The sequence below is a fragment of the Lycium barbarum genome, chromosome 9 (genome assembly GCF_019175385.1).
Source record: "Lycium barbarum isolate Lr01 chromosome 9, ASM1917538v2, whole genome shotgun sequence".
Classification (NCBI taxonomy): Eukaryota; Viridiplantae; Streptophyta; class Magnoliopsida; order Solanales; family Solanaceae; genus Lycium; species Lycium barbarum.
In genome coordinates this window covers 2,523,213-2,544,477 of record NC_083345.1, presented here as the reverse complement: position 1 = coordinate 2,544,477, position 21,265 = coordinate 2,523,213, and the positions used below count along the sequence as shown (strand labels likewise).

The following is a 21,265-nucleotide window of genomic DNA, read 5'->3' as shown; positions in this document are numbered from 1 at the left end:
TTGCAGGTCTGTGGTAGGGATCTTTTTATGACGAATCCTTGTTTCAGTCTTAAGAACTTGTACTGGTGTATGAGTAATATTTTTTAAGAAAATTACTCCATCTCTTGTAATCATACAGCTACCATTATTATGTAACATGAAGTCTAATCCTATGACAAAGTCTACATTTATATTAAGGTCTCTTACCCATATCTTATCCATTTTATAACTTGGTTTGTAAAACTCTGAACATGTATTTATAAAGCTAATGTAAGCTTTATGAACATAATGTCTATATATATTATGGGTTCCATCCATTTGCATGGCCGCAACTGGTTTTTCTAGAATTTTTATTAAATTAGGTGGAACTATTCTTTTATTTATTATGCACTTTGTGCACCCTGAATCTACTAATGCTAACGTTTCTATCTCATAATCATCTATTTTAATTCTTGCAAGTATTTTTATTGTTCCTAATTTTTTATCTTCATTACATACTTGATCCTCCTTCGTTTCTTTGTCTAGTTGAAAGAATGTCCATTTTTGTGGTTTTCTAAGTACTTTAACTTTATCTTTTTGAGGTGTTATTTCTACCTTTTTTAATTGGTCTATTAATTCGTCAACTTCTTTATTTTTAAACGTCTCTTTATCTTTTTCTCTTTGTTGTTCAGTTAACCACGAAATGCGTTCGTCTAATAATTCTAACCTTGGTACTATTTTTTCTATTTTCTTTATTATTTCTAATATTAATGAAATTGTAGTAGTATTTTGTTGTATTATTATTTGGTCCGATTTAGCGCTAGGTATATAATCTTTATAGTCTGCTGGTAAAGGTATAGATTTTTCTATTAATTTCGCGGCTTCTTCTTGAGCTAATGTTGATCTACTCATGAAAGAGTGATTTCTTTTAGTTCTGCTACTGTCTTTTTTAATTCTCTAATGTCACTAGTTAAAATTTCTATTTGTTGTGTTATTTTAGAGACTATGTGGGTTGTTTTTAGTTCTATTTCTTTTGGTTTTTCTATAATAACTTTAACTAACTTTTCTATTTCCGTTTTTGTAGGTAATTTTTCTAGATTAAATTTATTAACTAAAGTCTGAACTTTCTTTTCTAATTCTAATTCTTGTGTTTTTAAGTAATCTAGGTTTTGTTCTATTTTTTCAAAGGTTTTCTTTTGCTTAGTCTGAGATGTAGCTACTACTTCTAATATTCTAGTAATATCTTTATTATTTTCTTGTACTTTTTCACTGAAATTTATGACTAAATCTACTAATGTATTTAATTGTTTATCTTCACTATGTAATATATGATCTCCGTTACTAAAATTACACTTTATAATACTATGGTCTGTTAATGCTCTATACTTCTTTTCTGGGTATATTTTTAAGTCTAAGTATTCTAGATTTTTTAAGATATCTATCTCTCTAGCTTTATTTATTATCCTAACGGGATTTTTATTTTACAAACTTGTTTCTGATGTTCTATACTAGTTGTAAGTCTTTCTATATCTTCTCTTATACCGTGTAATTCCCAAGTTATAGCAGAGATTGTTTCTTCGTTAATCTGACTTTGTAAAAGTCTATTTTGTATTAGTGATGATAATGTTTCTGAATTTATTATCTCTAAATATGCACTTAAGGCTTTTTCTACTTGTAGATATTCTCGTCTTTTTTTTATATCTCTATATAAATACCAATGATTAATTTGTATTTGTCTAACAAAAGGTAGTGTTCTCATGCAATTAATATGGTCTAAATCGTTTTTGGTTTTTTGAGGTTTTTCTAGATTTTATATATCGTAGTAATTTATATTCTAATCCTGATATTATATCTATTAACTCTTGTAGTCTTAACTGATTTTCTTTGGTACTGCTTAATTTAATATATTCTGGATATAGTTTGTATAAATATTTAGAAACATTTTTAGGAGAATCAGCCAAAGCTTTATGGGAAGCTTATAAAGAAAATTTTCCAATGGAATTTCAACACCTAGTATCCATGGGAGCAAACCCATATAATTTTACTAATAAAATACATACTTTGATTACAGGGGAAGATCCAAATAGTGGATTATTAGTACTACAAAGAAATGCAGTAATAAAATTAGAACAACTAAGCATAAGTAGTTGGTTTCATATTAAGAAATTTTTAAACGATTATTTTTACTACTGTACTATTAGTGGAAATGCATTTGATCAAGAATTAGGTAAAAAGTTATTTAATAAACTACCAGGAGCCTTAGGAAGAGAAATAGAAGATAGATGGAATAAGAGAGACGGAGTAATGCAGAATCCTAATTTAACGTGGTCCATAGGACATAGGATACAGATCTTTTTATGACGAATCCTTGTTTCAGTCTTAAGAACTTGTACTGGTGTATGAGTAATATTTTTTAAGAAAATTACTCCATCTCTTGTAATCATACAGCTACCATTATTATGTAACATGAAGTCTAATCCTATGACAAAGTCTACATTTATATTAAGGTCTCTTACCCATATCTTATCCATTTTATAACTTGGTTTGTAAAACTCTGAACATGTATTTATAAAGCTAATGTAAGCTTTATGAACATAATGTCTATATATATTATGGGTTCCATCCATTTGCATGGCCGCAACTGGTTTTTCTAGAATTTTTATTAAATTAGGCATTTCGTGGTTAACTGAACAACAAAGAGAAAAAGATAAAGAGACGTTTAAAAATAAAGAAGTTGACGAATTAATAGACCAATTAAAAAAGGTAGAAATAACACCTCAAAAAGATAAAGTTAAAGTACTTAGAAAACCACAAAAATGGACATTCTTTCAACTAGACAAAGAAACGAAGGAGGATCAGAAAGACAAGAAAGACAAAGAGTAAATTTTTCAGATAATAGAATAAGTAATAATTTCTTATCAAGAATTGGTATCATTTCAATTTACAAACTTGTTTCTGATGTTCTATACTAGTTGTAAGTCTTTCTATATCTTCTCTTATACCGTGTAATTCCCAAGTTATAGCAGAGATTGTTTCTTCGTTAATCTGACTTTGTAAAAGTCTATTTTGTATTAGTGATGATAATGTTTCTGAATTTATTATCTCTAAATATGCACTTAAGGCTTTTTCTACTTGTAGATATTCTCGTCTTTTTTTTTATATCTCTATATAAATACCAATGATTAATTTGTATTTGTCTAACAAAAGGTAGTGTTCTCATGCAATTAATATGGTCTAAATCGTTTTTGGTTTTTTGAGGTTTTTCTAGATTTTATATATCGTAGTAATTTATATTCTAATCCTGATATTATATCTATTAACTCTTGTAGTCTTAACTGATTTTCTTTGGTACTGCTTAATTTAATATATTCTGGATATAGTTTTTCTAACTCTTGTTTTACAGCTAAATAATTATCTTTCATTACCCAAAAAAAAAAGTAAAAACTAGTTTATATTTTTGTCTAAATATGGGTTTAAAATACAGATTTAGGTCCAAAAATCTTCTCGCTCTGATACCAAAAAGGGGATAGGGGGTTATATTTTTGTTTCAATAGATATATAAGTTTCAGTAGATATATTATTTTGATAGAAATAATATATATATATATATATATATATATATATATATATATATATATATATATATATATATATATATATATATAACTTGTGCACATTGACGACATAACGTCAGTCACAACGTCTACATACAATAAGTCTAATTCGGTAATTTTGGGAAATTAAGATTTATGGTAGTATACCGACAATCAATGCTTATCATATAAGAAAGTTAATTACCTTAAAAGTGACCTAATAGTGTAAACATATATGTTTACGTCGTCCGTGCATAGAATTTGAAATCTAGACAATAAAGTAAACAATTTACTATATAACCAATTAAATAAACTTATAATATAAAAATTATTTACACTATCCCCGCGCGCGCACATATATATATATATATATATATATATATAATTGATCACTTACCATGAGTATTGCCTTTATGTTGTCCAAAGTGAGATCAATTGGAGTTGATTGCTCTTTCCTCAATTGAAGCAAAAGATCAATGATATCTCCTTTCATGGATTTTGGCCTATTGGGATTAAGATGTTGTTCAATGAGTTCTTCATAAAACTCATCTAAATCCTTAAAAATCTTCTCAAGTCTACTAATATTTCCACAGAATTTATCAAGCCAACCAAATAAAGGAAAATAATCAGAGAAAAAGAACCCCGCCATCATCTCTTGTGACACAGCAAAAAGTTCATTGAATCTCCTCTTTTCGTGTGCTTCTTCATCATACCTAATACCAAAAGCAACTCTGCAAATAATTGTACTTGTTAGTGAAATCACCATATTGCTCAAATTTGTAATTTGTGAAGCGACGGCTTGTTGTGATATTTTCTTCATCATTCTTGATACTTCATCTTCACGAATCGGACTGAATGATTGCACTTTCTTGAGACTGAACAAATGAACAGCACAAACTTTTCGCATTTCCCTCCAATAGTCATTGTAAGGTGCTAAGGCAATATCATGGCCGTTGTAAGACAATTTTTGTTGGCCAAGAAAAGAGGGTCTACTACAAAATGCTAGATCTTGTATTTTTGTTACCTCTTTTGCTAATTTTGCTGAAGAAATTACTACCATAGTAGCAGAACCAATTTTTAATGAGAATATATTTCCATACTTCTTGGAAAGTTTCCAAAAATAAAGATGAGGGGTTAAACTATCAAATTGATGCAAATTTCCAATAAAAGGTAGCCCTAAAGGACCTGGTGGCACGACATTTTTTCTAGCCTTTTTGGCTAGGAGAATTAGGAAATTGATTACAATCGGAAGGGTAACTAAGAGCAGAAAGATCATAATCATTTTTTTTTTCTAATTATCATACATATCAAAACTGTATTGCAATTTATAGACCTTTCATTTCTAACGCACCTTAAATGTTTAAGGAGAACTTTATGTACACGGCAGTGAACTTTCCAAAAAATGAATTTCATTCTTTTTTCCTTCTTGGTTTTCCACTTGAATACGATGTTTTATACGATCGTCAAGCAATTCACTATGAGTGAGTCATGAAACTCGTATTTATTTTCTTATGTATTTCGTTAATTTCAGAAGCAAAACTCAACATTATCTGGAAATGATCTAGAAAAGTGAGAAATAAACGTGTTTCATGCATCTTATTTGAATTAACGTGTTAAAAGGTTATATTATGCTTACTTCCGTAAATACAATTAATCAGACTAATGAGAAGTGATCCTTTTTTTTTTAAGCAAATTGAAGCTTTTCTTCCACTCATGTACTTAAATAATGAGAGCTTGTTCCTGTTCAATCATTGAAGATATGATTAAGTCAATCCATTCAAGTATGGACGGGTTAATGACCCACTCATTTATTAACTCACTTCATTTTGACCCATCCAAATTTAAGAGATTTTTACCTTCTATATTACTTGGCCTAAGCTTATAACCAAAATGGGCACCTGTTTTCGGATCGTATGTACCCTATTTAGCCGATTTTGTATAAAAGTGTTCCAATCTTTAAAAAAAATAAAAAATCCAGGATAGCTATCCTGAGGTTTTGTATACCATTTTATGAAGAACACAAACGGCGGGGGGGGGGGGGGGGGGGGGGACTAGGAATTGTATATGATACACATTCTCGCAAGATCAAAACTATACAGTAAACTAACAAAGAAATTGACCTTATCATATCTAATTCGAACACTAGAAATTAAAGCTGCATCTTATCCAAAAAAATAAGATCCTTTTGCTCCTCCAGCCATCTGATCAAAGGTGTCAAAAATCATATGTGCATCAATAGTATGTATATGTTTTCTTGATGTCCACGTGTATATATACTATGTACTGTGTAGTTTCTTTTCCTTTTTTTTTTTTTTTTTTTTTAAATCCCTCCAGTCCTGCAGTGTATAGCTGATGTAATCTACTTTGTATGGAGTGGATTTACATTACCTATGTTTAAAACGGTACGCCCCGTTTTGTGCCTTGTCACTTTTGTTATAATGTTTGTATTAATAAAATTTCACATCTAACTCTTGAGGGACTAGGTGATTGTTTATAAATATTAGCGTGTTTTTTATGTAAAATTTTACTGTGTGTTCCTGATTGAACATTTATTTGTATCATATTACTGAAAACATAAAGGGAGTGACCTTGCGCACGTGAGAAGGCAAAATTAGTTGATTTGCACCGCAAGCAAGATATAATGGGGCTTAATCCATTTTGGAGAAATTATTTTAGATATTATAAGCTTCCCCGAATATGTCCAAGTACAAGCTAAGGTTCATTCCCAGTGAAAGCCGTTTCTAATTAACACCCCAACTTTGCCACCTTAACTATACACACAGGTTCCGATTTCTCTTATCAATACACAAAAAATACCCTGGTGTTCAGTAGTGGTTTGTTGCCATGATGCAATGTTAAGTCGATGAGTTGTTTTTCTGTTTCCCTTGTTCTTGGTAATATTACCATACCTTCTATAACAAATATGACCAATGCATTACGCAAGAACTACGCAAAGCCAACTCTCTTTTTCTAATCTTTATCTCTAATCTTAATCTATATATAATCTCTATCGTTAATTTTCCTAAGCGGGTGCTTGAATCTAGAATTGACAAGCATAAGAGGAGTGACCGTATGGAATTTTGTTAATTAGAAGGGGACAGGTTCCATCATGATGTTTGGAAAAAGGACTTGCCAATTTATACACTCATCAGGCAACCTCTTATAAAAGGATCTAAATTATATGTACCGGTAGAGGCGAATTTAGAATTTCTAGAACATGATAAACTACTAATTAAAGAAGGAGGAAAAAATGCATTAAAATGAGAATTGATCCTTATTCCTCTTGGTAAATAACTAAGCATTTAAACAACCGCATCATTAAGCCTTTTATAGCATGAGTGCCAGCAGGTAATACTAGATTTATTCTAGAAAATATATACATAAATTATCTAATTTTGCAGAAAGACCATGGATTCACGTGCCTAAAAATAACACAAATTCACGCCTGTGTACTGATAGTATAATTTTTTTCATCCTATCAATAAATTATTATCCTATAAGGTTACATACCAGTTTTACAAGATAATCAATTACTAGTACTTATCATGAAATTTACGTGTATTACCTTATTAATGATTGTGTAAAAAAAATTAAAATCATTAGTGCATCAAAATTTAAACTTATGAATCCCTGATCTTCTTAAGTTATCGTCAGTTGTGACTATATTATATAGTATGTTTTTATCTTTTCCTTAAAAAAATACTTAATAGTAGAGAACTCTCTTATGAGCAAGTGGAAGTTGATGAAATGTTATTATTGGGTCGATCCACTTAAAGGGTGTTAATTAGTTCGTTAGTATTACTATCCAAATAAACCGTACTAATTTTCCGTGAATACGTCGTAATGCGTGCGTGAAAGTACGTTTTCTGAAAAAGATTGTGAAAAAATAAGTAATTGAAAAAAGTACTATGAGTAGTAAGAGAAGTTCAGTAAGTTTTAGGAATAAGGTCTTCATCTGTTTCATGAGAATTTTTAATTACAACTATCAGTTCGAGTTGTTTAAAAATATCCACTTCCACAAGGGAAATTCCACAATTCACTTGAAATAATTCTCTTCCACAAGTCGTGCAACATACAATTGTTTTGATGATAAATTTAATAATTATGGATTTTGGCGTTAACGATACATTTGTTTTGATTGTAGATTCGCTTCCACAAGTTTTTAAAGATTCAAGCTTCATCTTTAATGAATGTAATGGACTCTTGGGTGACACAAATATCTAGAAAACGTGTAAATTGTTGATTGCTAGAGGACAAAGGTCTATTTTCAAGCCTTAATTTTCCAGACCAATTATTTTTCACTTTCATGACCTATGTCTTTACAGCAGTTGTCATTTTCAACAATTACGTATCTTAATTAGAGATGTTGAGTTCAAGTCCTGAATATGAAAATATCTTGTTAGAAAACACTTTCTCCTTAAATGAGCCTTATGCGAAGCCAGAAAAAAAAAAAAACTTAATTTGTTATTGGAAATTTCTTGTTGCAATCGAGAAAATCAAACATGATTTGAGGGGGAAAGTTGCATTAAACTTGATTTGAGTCATAGGTACTGCCATTAGTTCACTAATATTTGTTCCCACTTCACTTTCATCGTTCAATTTTGTAACTATATTATATGGTTCGTATAAAATGGTCCAACAAGAAAAACAAAACATGAAAATGAATTACGTAAAAGATTTGAATTCTTGAATGGGTTGAAAAGCATCAAGTATCTACCTTCTCCAACTTTATACTTAAAATCTAACTCGCTAGTCGCTCCCAAAATATCAAACTATAATCAAGTATTAGTAAATAAACAAACGTATTTTAGTCGGGAAAATTAGTCAGGTGCATTTTCTCATTAACATAAAGAGATTTGTTATCAAAAAAGAAGCAAGATAAGCGAGATAAGTGTAATGTCTTAAACTAAAAGATTGGTTTTAGTTACGTAGCGAAATTTAAGAGGAAGTCTTTGAGATTATCCCTTATATTTTAGGTGACCAGACAACTATTACACTGTCTGGGTGTGTTCAGAATTGAGGAAAATATTTTTCATATTACTTTTCAATTTTATCATGTTTGATAGGTCAAGATGTTTTGAAAAATATTTCTCTTAGAAAAATAAGTTTCTTAAAAATTAGGAAAATAACTTTCCCTGTGAGAGTAGGAAAAACAAGTGGCATTCCACACTAATCGTCTCCTCCTCACTCCCGCCCCTCTCCCTCCCCGCCCCCATCCCACCCCAACCCCTCCCTCCACACCATGGTATTTACCTAAATTATATATAAACGTTATAATTTGGATAATAGTTTCTGCTTACTTACCACTACAAAGTAAGAAAACTACATACGTGAAAAATATTTTTCCTCATAGCAAACATACCCCAGTTGAATAAAAATTACTATACTCTTTAATTGAAGAAAAAGAAGGGAAAAGTTTATAAGACATATCAAGTGACTAGGCCAGTAGACAAACAAAATGATGCTCTTTCTTCTACTCTTTGCAGCCCTTCCTATCATTCTCATTTTCCTTCTTTCTAGAGCCAAAACGGGAGGAAGAAACACACTGCCACCAGGTCCTGTTAGCCTACCATTCATTGGAAATTTGCATCAATATGACACTTTAACACCTCATATCTATTTTTGGAAACTTTCCAAGAAATATGGAAAAATCTTCTCATTGAAACTTGCTTCAGCTCAAATGGTTGTAATTTCTTCAAAAGAATTAGCCAAAGAAGTACTCAAGACACAAGATTTAGTATATTGTAGTAGACCTCCTATTCTCGGCCAGCAAAAATTATCTTATAACGGTCGTGACATAGTCTTTTCACCTTATAATGACTATTGGAGAGAAATGAGAAAAATTTGTGTGCTTCATCTATTTAGTCTCAAGAAAGTACAATTATATAGTCCAATTCGTGAAGATGAAGTATCAAGAATGATCAAAAAAATATCTCAACAAGCTGCCATTTCACAAATTATAAATTTGAGCAATTTAATGATTTCACTAATTAGTACGATTATTTGTAGAGTTGCTTTTGGTGTCAGGTTTGATGAAGAAGCACATGAAAGAAAGAGATTTGATTATCTCCTGGCCGAAGCTCAAGCTTTGATGGCTAGCTTTTTTGTGTCTGATTTTTTTCCTTCTTTAAGTTGGATTGATAAACTTACTGGACTGACAGATAGACTTGAGAGGAATTTCAAGGATTTGGATGAGTTTTATGAAGAACTGATTGAACAGCATCTCAATCCTAAGAGGCCAAAATCCATGGAAGGAGATATTGTTGATCTTTTGCTTCAATTGAAGAAAGAGAAATCAACACCAATTAATCTTACTTTGGAGGACATAAAAGGACTTCTAATGGTAATTTCCATGTCTTAAATCTACCTATTTCACATGAACTCGCATGGCCGCCCCCGCCCCTCCTTTCCCCACCCCCGAGTAAAAATATGTTGGGTTAAGATAGCTAGTTCAAACGACGGTCGTAACTCAACCCCAACATTACCCGAACTCCCTTCTCTTTTTCTGTTTGTTTTTAAAAATGATCTGACAGCTCTTTTATCTAAATATTAGCTATATCCACTACAAAAAAAAAAAAAAAAAAAAAAAAAAAGGGTAATTTGTGGAGGTTTTAGACTCCACTAATTGCTTAGGAGGCTAAACAGCACCCCTCCCCCAACAAATTGCAATTACTCATTTTTTTGTATAGTGATTACTTCAAATTTGATTTTGTTATATTTAAGGTTGGTCTGCAATTTGACTCATCGGGTTGCACTAACCCAATATCTTGATGGGTCATTTCGTATTTAATGTCTTGCATCAAGTCAATGAATGAGCTAGTTTAAACTTTGTTGGGTGGATTATTAAAATATAGATCGATTTTACCACCTTTACTCTACTGTAATAAGTAGCACAATTGTGTTTATTGTTGCCTTGAGAATTTCCATGAATTTATAATTTTTGTCTTTTCCTCGTCACTTTTTTTTGTGTAGAATGTATTAGTTGCTGGATCAGACACTAGTGCAGCTGCAATAGTATGGGCAATGACAGCTTTGATGAAGAATCCAAAAGTCATGAAGAAAGTTCAAGAAGAAATCAGAAAATCAATTGGAAACAAAGGCATTGTGAATGAAGATGATATCCAAAATATGCCTTATCTGAAAGCAGTTATAAAAGAGACATTTAGATTGTATCCACCGGTTCCACTCCTAGTTCCAAGAGTATCAATGGAAAAATCCACACTAGACGGGTATGAAATTCAGCCAGGAACAATAATTCATGTTAACTCATGGGCAATTGCAAGAGATCCTGAAATATGGGAAAATTCAGAAGAATTTATACCTGAGAGATTCTTGAATAGCGATATTAATTTCAAGGGACAAGACTATGAGCTAATTCCTTTTGGAGCAGGACGAAGAGGGTGCCCAGGAATCGCACTTGGGGTTGCTTCCACGGAACTTGCATTGTCAAATCTTCTTTACGCATTTGATTGGGAGTTACCTCGTGGGATGAAAAAAGAGGATATTGACACAAATGTTAGGCCTGGAATTACCATGCATAAGAAAAATGAGCTTTTCCTTATCCCTAAAAGTTATTTCTAGATTACAGTCAGATGTGAATCTAAGGTGAATTTTGTGAAATAAGCTAAATACGTCATTGCTTTCGGCTCGATTTATGTATACATTTCTAAAATATTATGAAATGCATATAATAAATCACCCTCAAGCTAAACCCAGTAACAATTTTAAATCTTGAAATTGCGTTTCACCATTCGTCCGTTTCGATATACTTTTTATTATCCGTTGAACTTATATTTCAGTAATTAGGACTTTCTTTAGTCCTCCGCTATTCTGTTTATTTGACAATATCGAATTGACCTTAGATAGATTCGTGTGTTAGTTTTATAGGAGTAGTTGGGAAGATATTAGAAAGGTTTGTATCATCATAGATAAAAGAAGACACTATCTAATCTTCGAATAATGAAATGAATATATATAATTCTTAAAAACTTTTAAGAACAATATCATTTATGAAATAGCTATTCTTAAGGAGAAAATGTTATGCTTCACTTTCGTGAAGTCTAGCTGTTGACTCATTCCAAGACCAAAAGCGTATAAGGATTGTTGTGGTTCTCATGGAGTTATAAATGGAAATTATCGCTCATATAACTCCCAGCTTTCTTTTACAAGGATGAAAGTGTGAAAGAATCAACATCAAATATATAATTCTTGTTGTATACGATTGCTATTTTAGTAGTCCCGGATGTACTCGTGAATACTAACTCTAATTTCTTGTTGGGAAAACAATGCAAACTACCTATTAAAAACAAAATATTTACCCGAGTTATACCCCCTAAAATTTAATTAGGTGTGCTACCCATACCGTGTTAAAAGTTTACCCGCATACACATTTCGTCAGATGCCTTGAACCGCGGCGTCAGTTGTGGAGTTTTTGCGTTTTCCTTTTGAATTCTGTTGGGACTGTCCCTGCCAGAGGCGGATCTAGGATTTGAAGATGGCGGGTGTCATAATTTTCTTCGATGTACATTTTGTTAGGAACTTGTATTTGAGTCGGGTCCATCTCTTTTTAGTTATTCGGGACAACTTAATAGGACTTTTATTTATTTGCAAATATATAAATTACATCTCAAAAATTAAGAAAGGAACATAATTAGCATCTTAAACAAGGAATCACACTCATTAACACCCATAAACCACAGAAGTAAAATCAACATTTTCACCAAGGGACTTGCATCTCTTATGTATATTAAAAAATGAATTTGTACAAGTAAAATAACATTTTCAATAAGGGAATTACACCAATCAAAATAAGAAAAATAATAGAAAAATTCTCCAATAGGTAAATACTACCCATAAGTAAATGTAGAATTAGATAAACTAAAAGTTTTCAAAAATAAATCATAAATTTCATGTTTTTTCTAAGAGGTGCTTACGAAATTTCCATCACAATTTAAATAGTAAAGTGATTTAAATTGAATTTAACAATTATAGAATAACATAAATTTTTATAATACACTCCCTCAGTCCATTTTTATTTGTCCATTATACTAAAAATATATGTCCACTTTTACTTGTAAATTATACAGTTTGATAAACCAAGACATAGTTTACCATTTTATACCTATTTTACCCTCATTATTAAGTACTTCAATTCATTTTTCATTTTATTTATTGCTTATTAAGAGTGTTCCAAGTCAAATATAGACAAGTAAACATGGACAAAAGGGAGTAATAAACAAAAGAAATTATAAAAAAAAATGAATCTTGATCTCAATCCAAAATTCCCATTGAGATCCAAGTTTTTCATAAATACTAACAGATTTGAGATTAAGAGAAATACTTAATTTAAGGGATTTTGAAGTTTCTATTTGTGTGTTCTCGCTAGAGATCATTGATAAAATAATAGAAAAGAGGAATGACAATATAAATAATAAAAAGATAAATAGAAAATTGGGAGGGCCGAAAAGGGAATTATTGGTACAAAGGAAGTAAAAAGCGCAAAGAAAAACAGGAGTCGGAAAATATTCAAGATAGATTCAAACTTGTGTCTACCAGCCGTGACACCTTTGTCTAATTTACGATTGGGGGTGACAGGATCAAATATTTAACCTAATTTTAGTAAATTACAACATAAGTATATAAAAAATTTATTAATCGAGGGATTGCCATGCCACTCCCACCTTTAAGGGTGGATCCGCCCCTGGTCTCTGCTGCCTCCTTTTTTGGTTTAGTTTTCTATTCTCCTTTTATCCTTTTTTTTTTTAATTTCCTTTATTTTTTGTTTTCCTTTTTTGGTTTCTTTATCTTCTTTTCCTATTTATTTCTCTATTTTTATTTTTTAAAAAGATTAAAAAAAATTAAATAGTAACTTGTAAACAAATATTAATACAAATATAGGAATTAAATAATTAGATTATAAAATGAAATAATTAGAAATACTAAAGAATAACTTATTGATTAAATTTAAATTAATAAAAAAATATTTTTATATTTTTTTGCTCTTTTGTGAATGAAAACAAAACTTATATCTAAATATGACTGAGGAGTTTTTTTCAAAGAATGAATCAGTCCTTTATGATACCCTGGCAGTATATGAATATACCGTGTGGGTATCATAGAGGACCGAGGAGTGTATTTTTTTCCGAAGAAATGAACCAGTCCTCCATGATACCCTGACAGTATATGAATATACCAGGTGTGTGTCAAAGAGGACCAAGGATTATTTTTTTTTCTGAACAAATGAACCAGTCCTCTATGATACCCTGGCAGTATATGAATATACCGTGTGGGTATCATAGAGGATCAATGAGTATATTTTTTTCGAAGAAATGAATTGGTCCTCTATGATACCCTGTCAGTATATGAATATACCGTGTGGGTATAATAGTGGGCCGAGGAGTTTTTTTTTTTTTTTTTTTTGAAGAAATGAACCAGTCCTCTATGATACCCTGACAATATATGAATACACCGTGTGGGTATCATAAAGGACCGAGTGTTTTTTCAGAAGAAATGAATCAATCCTCTATGATACCCTGGTTGTCTATGAATATACCATGTGGGTATCATAGACGACTGAGGAATGTTTTTATTTGAAGAAATGAATCAGTCCTCTATGATACCCTGGCAGTATCTGAATACACTGTGTGTAACATAGAGGACCAGGGAGTGTTTTTTTTTTTTCCAAAGAATTGACTAGTCCTCTATGATACCCTGGCAGTATATGAATATACTGTGATACCCTATCATAGAGGACCGAGAAGTGGTTTTTTTTTTTTTGGAAGAAATGAACCAGTTCTCTATGATACCCTGACAATATATGCATATACCGTGTGGCATCATAGAGGATTGAGCAGTGTCGGAATGAATCTGCTATCTACGATACCTTGTTAGTACATGATATACCATGCTAGTATCATAGAGAACTCAATGTTTTCTTCAATGAATGGACTATCAATCCTGTATGATACCATGTTAGTATCACTGAAGACTGAGTAGTATTTGTTTGAAGGAATGATCCAACCTTCTATGATACCTTATCTGTATATAATATATACCATGTGGGTATCATACAGGGCTGAGTGTTTTTCTTGAAGGAATGAACTAACAGTCCCCTATGATACCATGTTAATCTATGGTATATACCACATGGGTATCATAGTATCCTACAATATTATACTTCAACTGCTACTGATTCGGTATACTATATGCTAAAATATGTTATTTTTTGAGACATAGAAAAAAACAATTAAAAAAAATAATATACTCCATCAGTTATCCTTCTTGTTGATATAAAAAATAAATAAATAAAGGAGCGAAAAGATAGAATTAGATTATGAAAAATAAAACAGGAACTAAAGAAAAAAATCATTTGAAAAAATGAAATTAAAAAAAGAGAATAAATAAATAAAAATCACCAAAAATTTTAAAAAAAAGAATAATACATAAAACTAAAAAAAATAAAATAAGGTGAATGAAATTAGATTATGGATATAAAAAAAGAAAAAGAAAAGAAATAGATGAAATTAAAAAGGAACAAGAAATTAAAAAAAGAATAGAGCAAAACATAAAAATAAAGGAGTTAGAATTAAATATGGAATCAAATTATGGTGAAAAAGAAAATAAAAATAGTATGATTTGGAAAAGAAATAAATAAAGTAAAGAAACAAAAAAGAAAAGAAGAAAAAAGAGACAATTACCTACAAAAGCTACAATGGGTAAGAAGGGTAAATAGTTTTAGGGATATGAAAGTAAGAGGTCATGGAAAGATAATTATTTTGTGTGTAGTGGACATTGGTGTTCTTTTCCTTTCTTGTTATAGCTTCTTATAAGACACATTTAATGATAATAACTACCATTTTATTTATTTATATTTAGTAACTAATTTACTTTTTTTATTTACCATCTATAACTACATCAATAAATTACAGTTACTGATAAGCATACACAGTTAAATACACTCAGCAACTGACTGTATTAGACGCTCCCATATTCCCATATCCCAAGCTTAACGGATACATCATTATTCAACTTGATTTCTCTCTCATTCTTCATTAATTTTCACCGTATTTTTCTCCATTATCTCCTTCACGATCAACATTAGCAAAAGATTCTGCCGTGATTTTTGGGGAAGGTATATTTTTGTAGATTTTGTCTTGCTCTAGTAGTGTATTTTCATCTTTTAGTCTTTTTCTTTCCACCAATTTCAAGCCAATTGAAGTATTAAATTGCTAGGGTTTCAAGTAATTTGAAGTTTCAAACTTATACATTAATGGTAGACGGGACAAAATCAAATATGGTTACTCGAGGTATACCTTCTACTCTTCAAAATTTTGGTTATCCTTCTTTTGATTTGGGGATTTCTCAACAACAACATGATGTTGTTGCAGGTTCGGCTGAGAGAATCATTGCTGAAAGAAGGACGAAAAATAATCATGATCCTTCCCACATGCAAAGGCTTAAAAAACCGGTAGTCACAAAATCAACAAAGAAAATAGATACAGGAAAAGAGATGAAGAGGAAAAAAGTCATACAACATGAAGCAGGAGAACAGGAAGAGTTTGACCCAGCGATGAAGCAGGTATTTTGGAACATGCGAATATTAGAAAACATATATATGTGAATAATGTATTTGATGTATGTTATGTATTGATGAAGAGTGTTTTTTTTTTTTTTTTTTTTGCGTATATTTGAATGTATGTTATGTACTTGGAAAATTGATGAACTGGAATCATATTTTTTCTGTGTATCTTATGTTATGTATTTGGAAAATTGGAAAATTGATGAACTGGAAATCATATATTTGGAAAATTGCTGAGTATTTGAAAAGGTTGATGAATTGAGAATCATGTATTTGTATTTGGAAAATTGATGAACTTGAAAATTTTCAATGTATGTGATGTATTTAGAAAATTGATGAACTGAGAATCACATATTTTGGAAATTTACTGTGTATCTGACAAGGGTGATGAACTGAGAATCATGTATTTGAATGTATGTGTAGTTGAATCTCAATTTTCTGTTTGAGTTACATGTCTATTAATTGTTGATGTTCTATTTTCTTGAAAAAAATATGTGAGTTGAAAACATTAACGAATGATGTATCTGAACACATATATAAATTTTTGAAGGTAGTTATGTATTTTGAACAACTGATCAATTAATATTCAATTACTGGCTCATTTAAACACACATACACAGGTTTATTTAATCATTTGTGTACATATTTTTTGTAGTTATGTATGGTTCACTCTAATTTTCTTCATCAGTTTCATATGATATTCATATATATATATATATATATATATATATTTATTATGTCTTTTTAAAATTAACTATTTGTATTTATACAAGATGATAAATTCTTTGTCTAATATCCTCCCAGTCATGCAATACGATATGCTTCTTACATGAACCCGAAAGTTAAAAAAGAATTGAAGGATAAGCTTACCGATAGACAGTTTGAACACTTTTCTGAGACTATATTTGGGAAATACCTCGACATGCAGCATTGCGAAGTTCAACCACAGATGTTCAGGTGTTTTATGGTTAGAGAGCTGAAAAAAAGTACCCCCACTGTCTTTGTTATTGATGTTAATGGTTTCAAATTGATGTTCACGCTTTTCGATTTTGCATTAATGACTGGGTTGAAGTGTTTTGGGGAAGAAATTGTTGTTAACTCTAAGAAAAACAGACTGTTGGATACATATTTTGGGGGTTCTAACAAATGTGTGAAAAAGGGTGAATTGCTTGAATGCTTTGAGGATCAGAATTGGGGGGTTGACGATGATGCAGACGGAGATGCTGTAAAGATTGCATTACTGTATTTTATCCATACATACATCTTATCCGATGAGAAAAACAATGTTGTCATTCCAAAGCTTCATTTTGACTTGGTAGAGAGTGGACGGTACGTAGACTATACATGGGGAAAGGAAGCATTTGATGATTTGGTCAGAAGTCTTCACCATAAGTGATAATGTCCAAATCCACTCCTCAAAGAGAAGTGTACACGGTCGTATGCAATATATTTTACCCAACTATGAGTCGGGGTCGATCCCACAGGGAACAATATGCTAGGCGATTAAGAAAGTAAAGAACTTTCACCAACTAAGCTAAAGCCAAACGATGGATAATATTTTTGTTTTGTTTGAGAAAATTATAACTAATGCGGAAATGTAAACTAACCTAGAAAGCAAGTAAAATGATCAATGGCCACAAGCATGGATAAAAAAGTGGGTGGGACCACAAAGGATTTTTAGTAAATATTTTTTGTTTAACTCATTTTACCTGTCATGTTGTTTTTTACACGATTTTTTTAAGGAAACGTCAATTAGAATTATAATTTCACTAATTTACCTTATTAATTATTTGATCTCCGTTCAATATTATTTTTTGTTTTATGACATTAATCTCTTTTCACATTTATTAGAGTAAGGAAAAAATGAAAAAGTAATTAAATTCTATCTTATTTTAATATATAAGTATTTTAAGTATGTCGCCGCACAATAATTTTATTTGCTCCCACTAATGGGTTGATACGCATGTGATAATGAATCTATCATTATTGATTTAATTGTTTGATTTTCTAAGCACTTTTTTTTTTAACATTGTTTGTTTTTTTAATATGGGATTCAATTTTTTTTTATTATTAATATTGCTTGATTTTGTTAATGGGGTCCACTTTTTTTCCCATGATTTTGGATGTGGTGGGTTCCACTTTTTTTTTTTTTTTTTTTTTTTTTAATACTGGTTGGTGTTTAATATGGAGCCATGAAGAACTTCTATTTTTTAATTTTTAGAAAATATTTTTTGTTTAACTCATTTTACTTGTCATGTTATTTTTTACACGATTTTTTAAGGAAACGTCAATTAGAATTATAATTTCACTAATTTAGCTTATTAATTATTTGATCTCCATTTAATATTATTTTTTCTTTTATGACATTAATCTCTTTTCATATTTATTAGAGTAAGGAAAAAATGAAAAAGTAATTAAATTACATCTTATTTTAATATATAAATATTTTAAGTATGTTGCTGTACAATAATTTCATTTGCTCCCACTAATGGGTTTGGACGTGATGGGTTCAACTTTTTTTTCCTTTCCTTTTTTTTTTAAATACTGGTTGGTGTTTAATATGGGGCCCACAATTTTTTTTTTAACATTGTTTGTTTTTCTAATATGAGATTCAATTTTTTTTTTTAATATTGCTTGATTTTGTTAATATGAGGTCCACTTATTTTTCCCGTGAGTTTGGATGTGGTGGTTTCCACTTTTGTTTTTTTTTTTTTTTTAATACTGGTTGGTGTTTAATGTGGGGCCCATGATTTTTTTTTAATATTAGTTGTTGTTTAATATATATGGGGCCCACAATTTTTTTTTTAATATTAGTTGTTGTTTAATATATATGGGGCGCACAATGTTTTTTATGGGCCTGTTTAATATGGGGCCCAATTTTTTTTTTTTAAAGGGCCCACAATGGACGACGAAAAAGGACCACAACGGACGACGAAAAAAGACACCAACTGGTGCTTCTAAATAGTAGTAATAAAAATATGTTCTTTTTTAAAGTTACCTCTCGAATACAAGTTTGGGTGAGGAAGAATCCTAATTCCTAACTATCAAAAGAGTACTAGAAGAATAAGGATCTCTCCAAAACAGAGGTCTCTCAAAAAAAGCTAAGTGAGCGATCATCTTAGCCAAAAACACAGAGAAAATATCTGGATCAAAAGTAAAATGGGCTTTTTTTCATTTTTGGCCCATCGGTCGAAATTAATTATGCGCGCTATCCAAAATTATATAATAGTATGTATGTTTATACTTAGTATACAAAACTTATACATTTGTGGCTGTTATTCTTTTGGGCGATCAGAAAATGTAATTATGCGTAATAAATTTGCCTTTTCTAATCTAGATTCCGAAATTGCTTGCTCAAGATGATCATGCATGTAGGAAGGGGAACCCTGGTATGGAAGGGGGCAGAGGAATCCTAAGAGAACACAGAGGCGATTTGATCATGGCATTCTCCTCCTCCTACTTCGTAATTTGCTCAAACAACTATGCTGAATTTCAAGTGTCATACCCCCTTTTAACCGGGTTGATTTAGGAGTACGACATATTGGAGATTCCTATTTTTGTTTGTTGTTAAGGAGTCGCCACCTAATTATTTATGGTGAATTAGGACACCTAAAGTTTATTAAAGTTAACTCTGTTTAAAAAGTCTGCGAAACTTAAGATTCTAGGTAAGGGTTCAATTAGTCTAAAGGGAAGGTATTAGGCACCCTTTAAGACCCATTAATTGCTTAGGAGGCTAAACAGCACCCCTCCCCCAACAAATTGCAATTACTCATTTTTTTGTATAGTGATTACTTCAAATTTGATTTTGTTATATTTAAGGTTGGTCTGCAATTTGACTCATCGGGTTGCACTAACCCAATATCTTGATGGGTCATTTCGTATTTAATGTCTTGCATCAAGTCAATGAATGAGCTAGTTTAAACTTTGTTGGGTGGATTATTAAAATATAGATCGATTTTACCACCTTTACTCTACTGTAATAAGTAGCACAATTGTGTTTATTGTTGCCTTGAGAATTTCCATGAATTTATAATTTTTGTCTTTTCCTCGTCACTTTTTTTTGTGTAGAATGTATTAGTTGCTGGATCAGACACTAGTGCAGCTGCAATAGTATGGGCAATGACAGCTTTGATGAAGAATCCAAAAGTCATGAAGAAAGTTCAAGAAGAAATCAGAAAATCAATTGGAAACAAAGGCATTGTGAATGAAGATGATATCCAAAATATGCCTTATCTGAAAGCAGTTATAAAAGAGACATTTAGATTGTATCCACCGGTTCCACTCCTAGTTCCAAGAGTATCAATGGAAAAATCCACACTAGACGGGTATGAAATTCAGCCAGGAACAATAATTCATGTTAACTCATGGGCAATTGCAAGAGATCCTGAAATATGGGAAAATTCAGAAGAATTTATACCTGAGAGATTCTTGAATAGCGATATTAATTTCAAGGGACAAGACTATGAGCTAATTCCTTTTGGAGCAGGACGAAGAGGGTGCCCAGGAATCGCACTTGGGGTTGCTTCCACGGAACTTGCATTGTCAAATCTTCTTTACGCATTTGATTGGGAGTTACCTCGTGGGATGAAAAAAGAGGATATTGACACAAATGTTAGGCCTGGAATTACCATGCATAAGAAAAATGAGCTTTTCCTTATCCCTAAAAGTTATTTCTAGATTACAGTCAGATGTGAATCTAAGGTGAATTTTGTGAAATAAGCTAAATACGTCATTGCTTTCGGCTCGATTTATGTATACATTTCTAAAATATTATGAAATGCATATAATAAATCACCCTCAAGCTAAACCCAGTAACAATTTTAAATCTTGAAATTGCGTTTCACCATTCGTCCGTTTCGATATACTTTTTATTATCCGTTGAACTTATATTTCAGTAATTAGGACTTTCTTTAGTCCTCCGCTATTCTGTTTATTTGACAATATCGAATTGACCTTAGATAGATTCGTGTGTTAGTTTTATAGGAGTAGTTGGGAAGATATTAGAAAAGTTTGTATCATCATAGATAAAAGAAGACACTATCTAATCTTCGAATAATGAAATGAATATATATAATTCTTAAAAACTTTTAAGAACAATATCATTTATGAAATAGCTATTCTTAAGGAGAAAATGTTA

General features: G+C 31.0%; 3 protein-coding genes across 3 annotated transcripts in view; 2 read left to right on the top strand and 1 right to left on the bottom strand.

Annotated features, from left to right (window-relative positions):
* The window catches only part of LOC132610174 (6,7,8-trihydroxycoumarin synthase-like), a 54,280-nt gene extending 49,409 nt beyond the window's left edge, over positions 1–4,871 (bottom strand). Inside the window, exon 1 of the mRNA XM_060324463.1 lies at positions 3,949–4,871. Coding sequence (XP_060180446.1) covers positions 3,949–4,833 — 885 coding nt within the window. The 5' untranslated portion in view covers positions 4,834–4,871. The remainder of the gene's footprint in view (positions 1–3,948) is intronic.
* A 3,987-nt stretch (positions 4,872–8,858) lies between these two features.
* Positions 8,859–11,262, top strand: LOC132610566 (6,7,8-trihydroxycoumarin synthase-like). The gene is made up of 2 exons (XM_060324887.1): positions 8,859–9,894; positions 10,524–11,262. The coding sequence occupies exons 1-2, from the start codon at positions 9,010–9,012 to the stop codon at positions 11,130–11,132; spliced, it is 1,494 nt and encodes a 497-aa protein (XP_060180870.1). The 5' UTR covers positions 8,859–9,009; the 3' UTR covers positions 11,133–11,262.
* Positions 11,263–19,930: 8,668 nt separating this feature from the next.
* On the top strand, positions 19,931–20,935 carry LOC132609564 (5-OH-xanthotoxin synthase-like). Its single transcript, XM_060323611.1, has one exon. The coding sequence runs from the start codon at positions 20,248–20,250 to the stop codon at positions 20,803–20,805; it is 558 nt and encodes a 185-aa protein (XP_060179594.1). The 5' UTR covers positions 19,931–20,247; the 3' UTR covers positions 20,806–20,935.
* The last annotated feature ends 330 nt before the right edge of the window (positions 20,936–21,265 follow it).

What these genes read in the sequence shown, in the direction of transcription:
- LOC132609564 (XM_060323611.1), top strand. Translation starts at nt 20,248, where the DNA reads ATGACAGCTTTGATGAAGAATCCAAAAGTCATGAAGAAAGTTCAAGAA.
- LOC132610566 (XM_060324887.1), top strand. Translation starts at nt 9,010, where the DNA reads ATGATGCTCTTTCTTCTACTCTTTGCAGCCCTTCCTATCATTCTCATT. An exon ending in ACATAAAAGGACTTCTAATG is followed by an intron (nt 9,895 to 10,523) that starts GTAATTTCCATG and finishes TTTTTTGTGTAG; the next exon opens with AATGTATTAGTTGCTGGATC.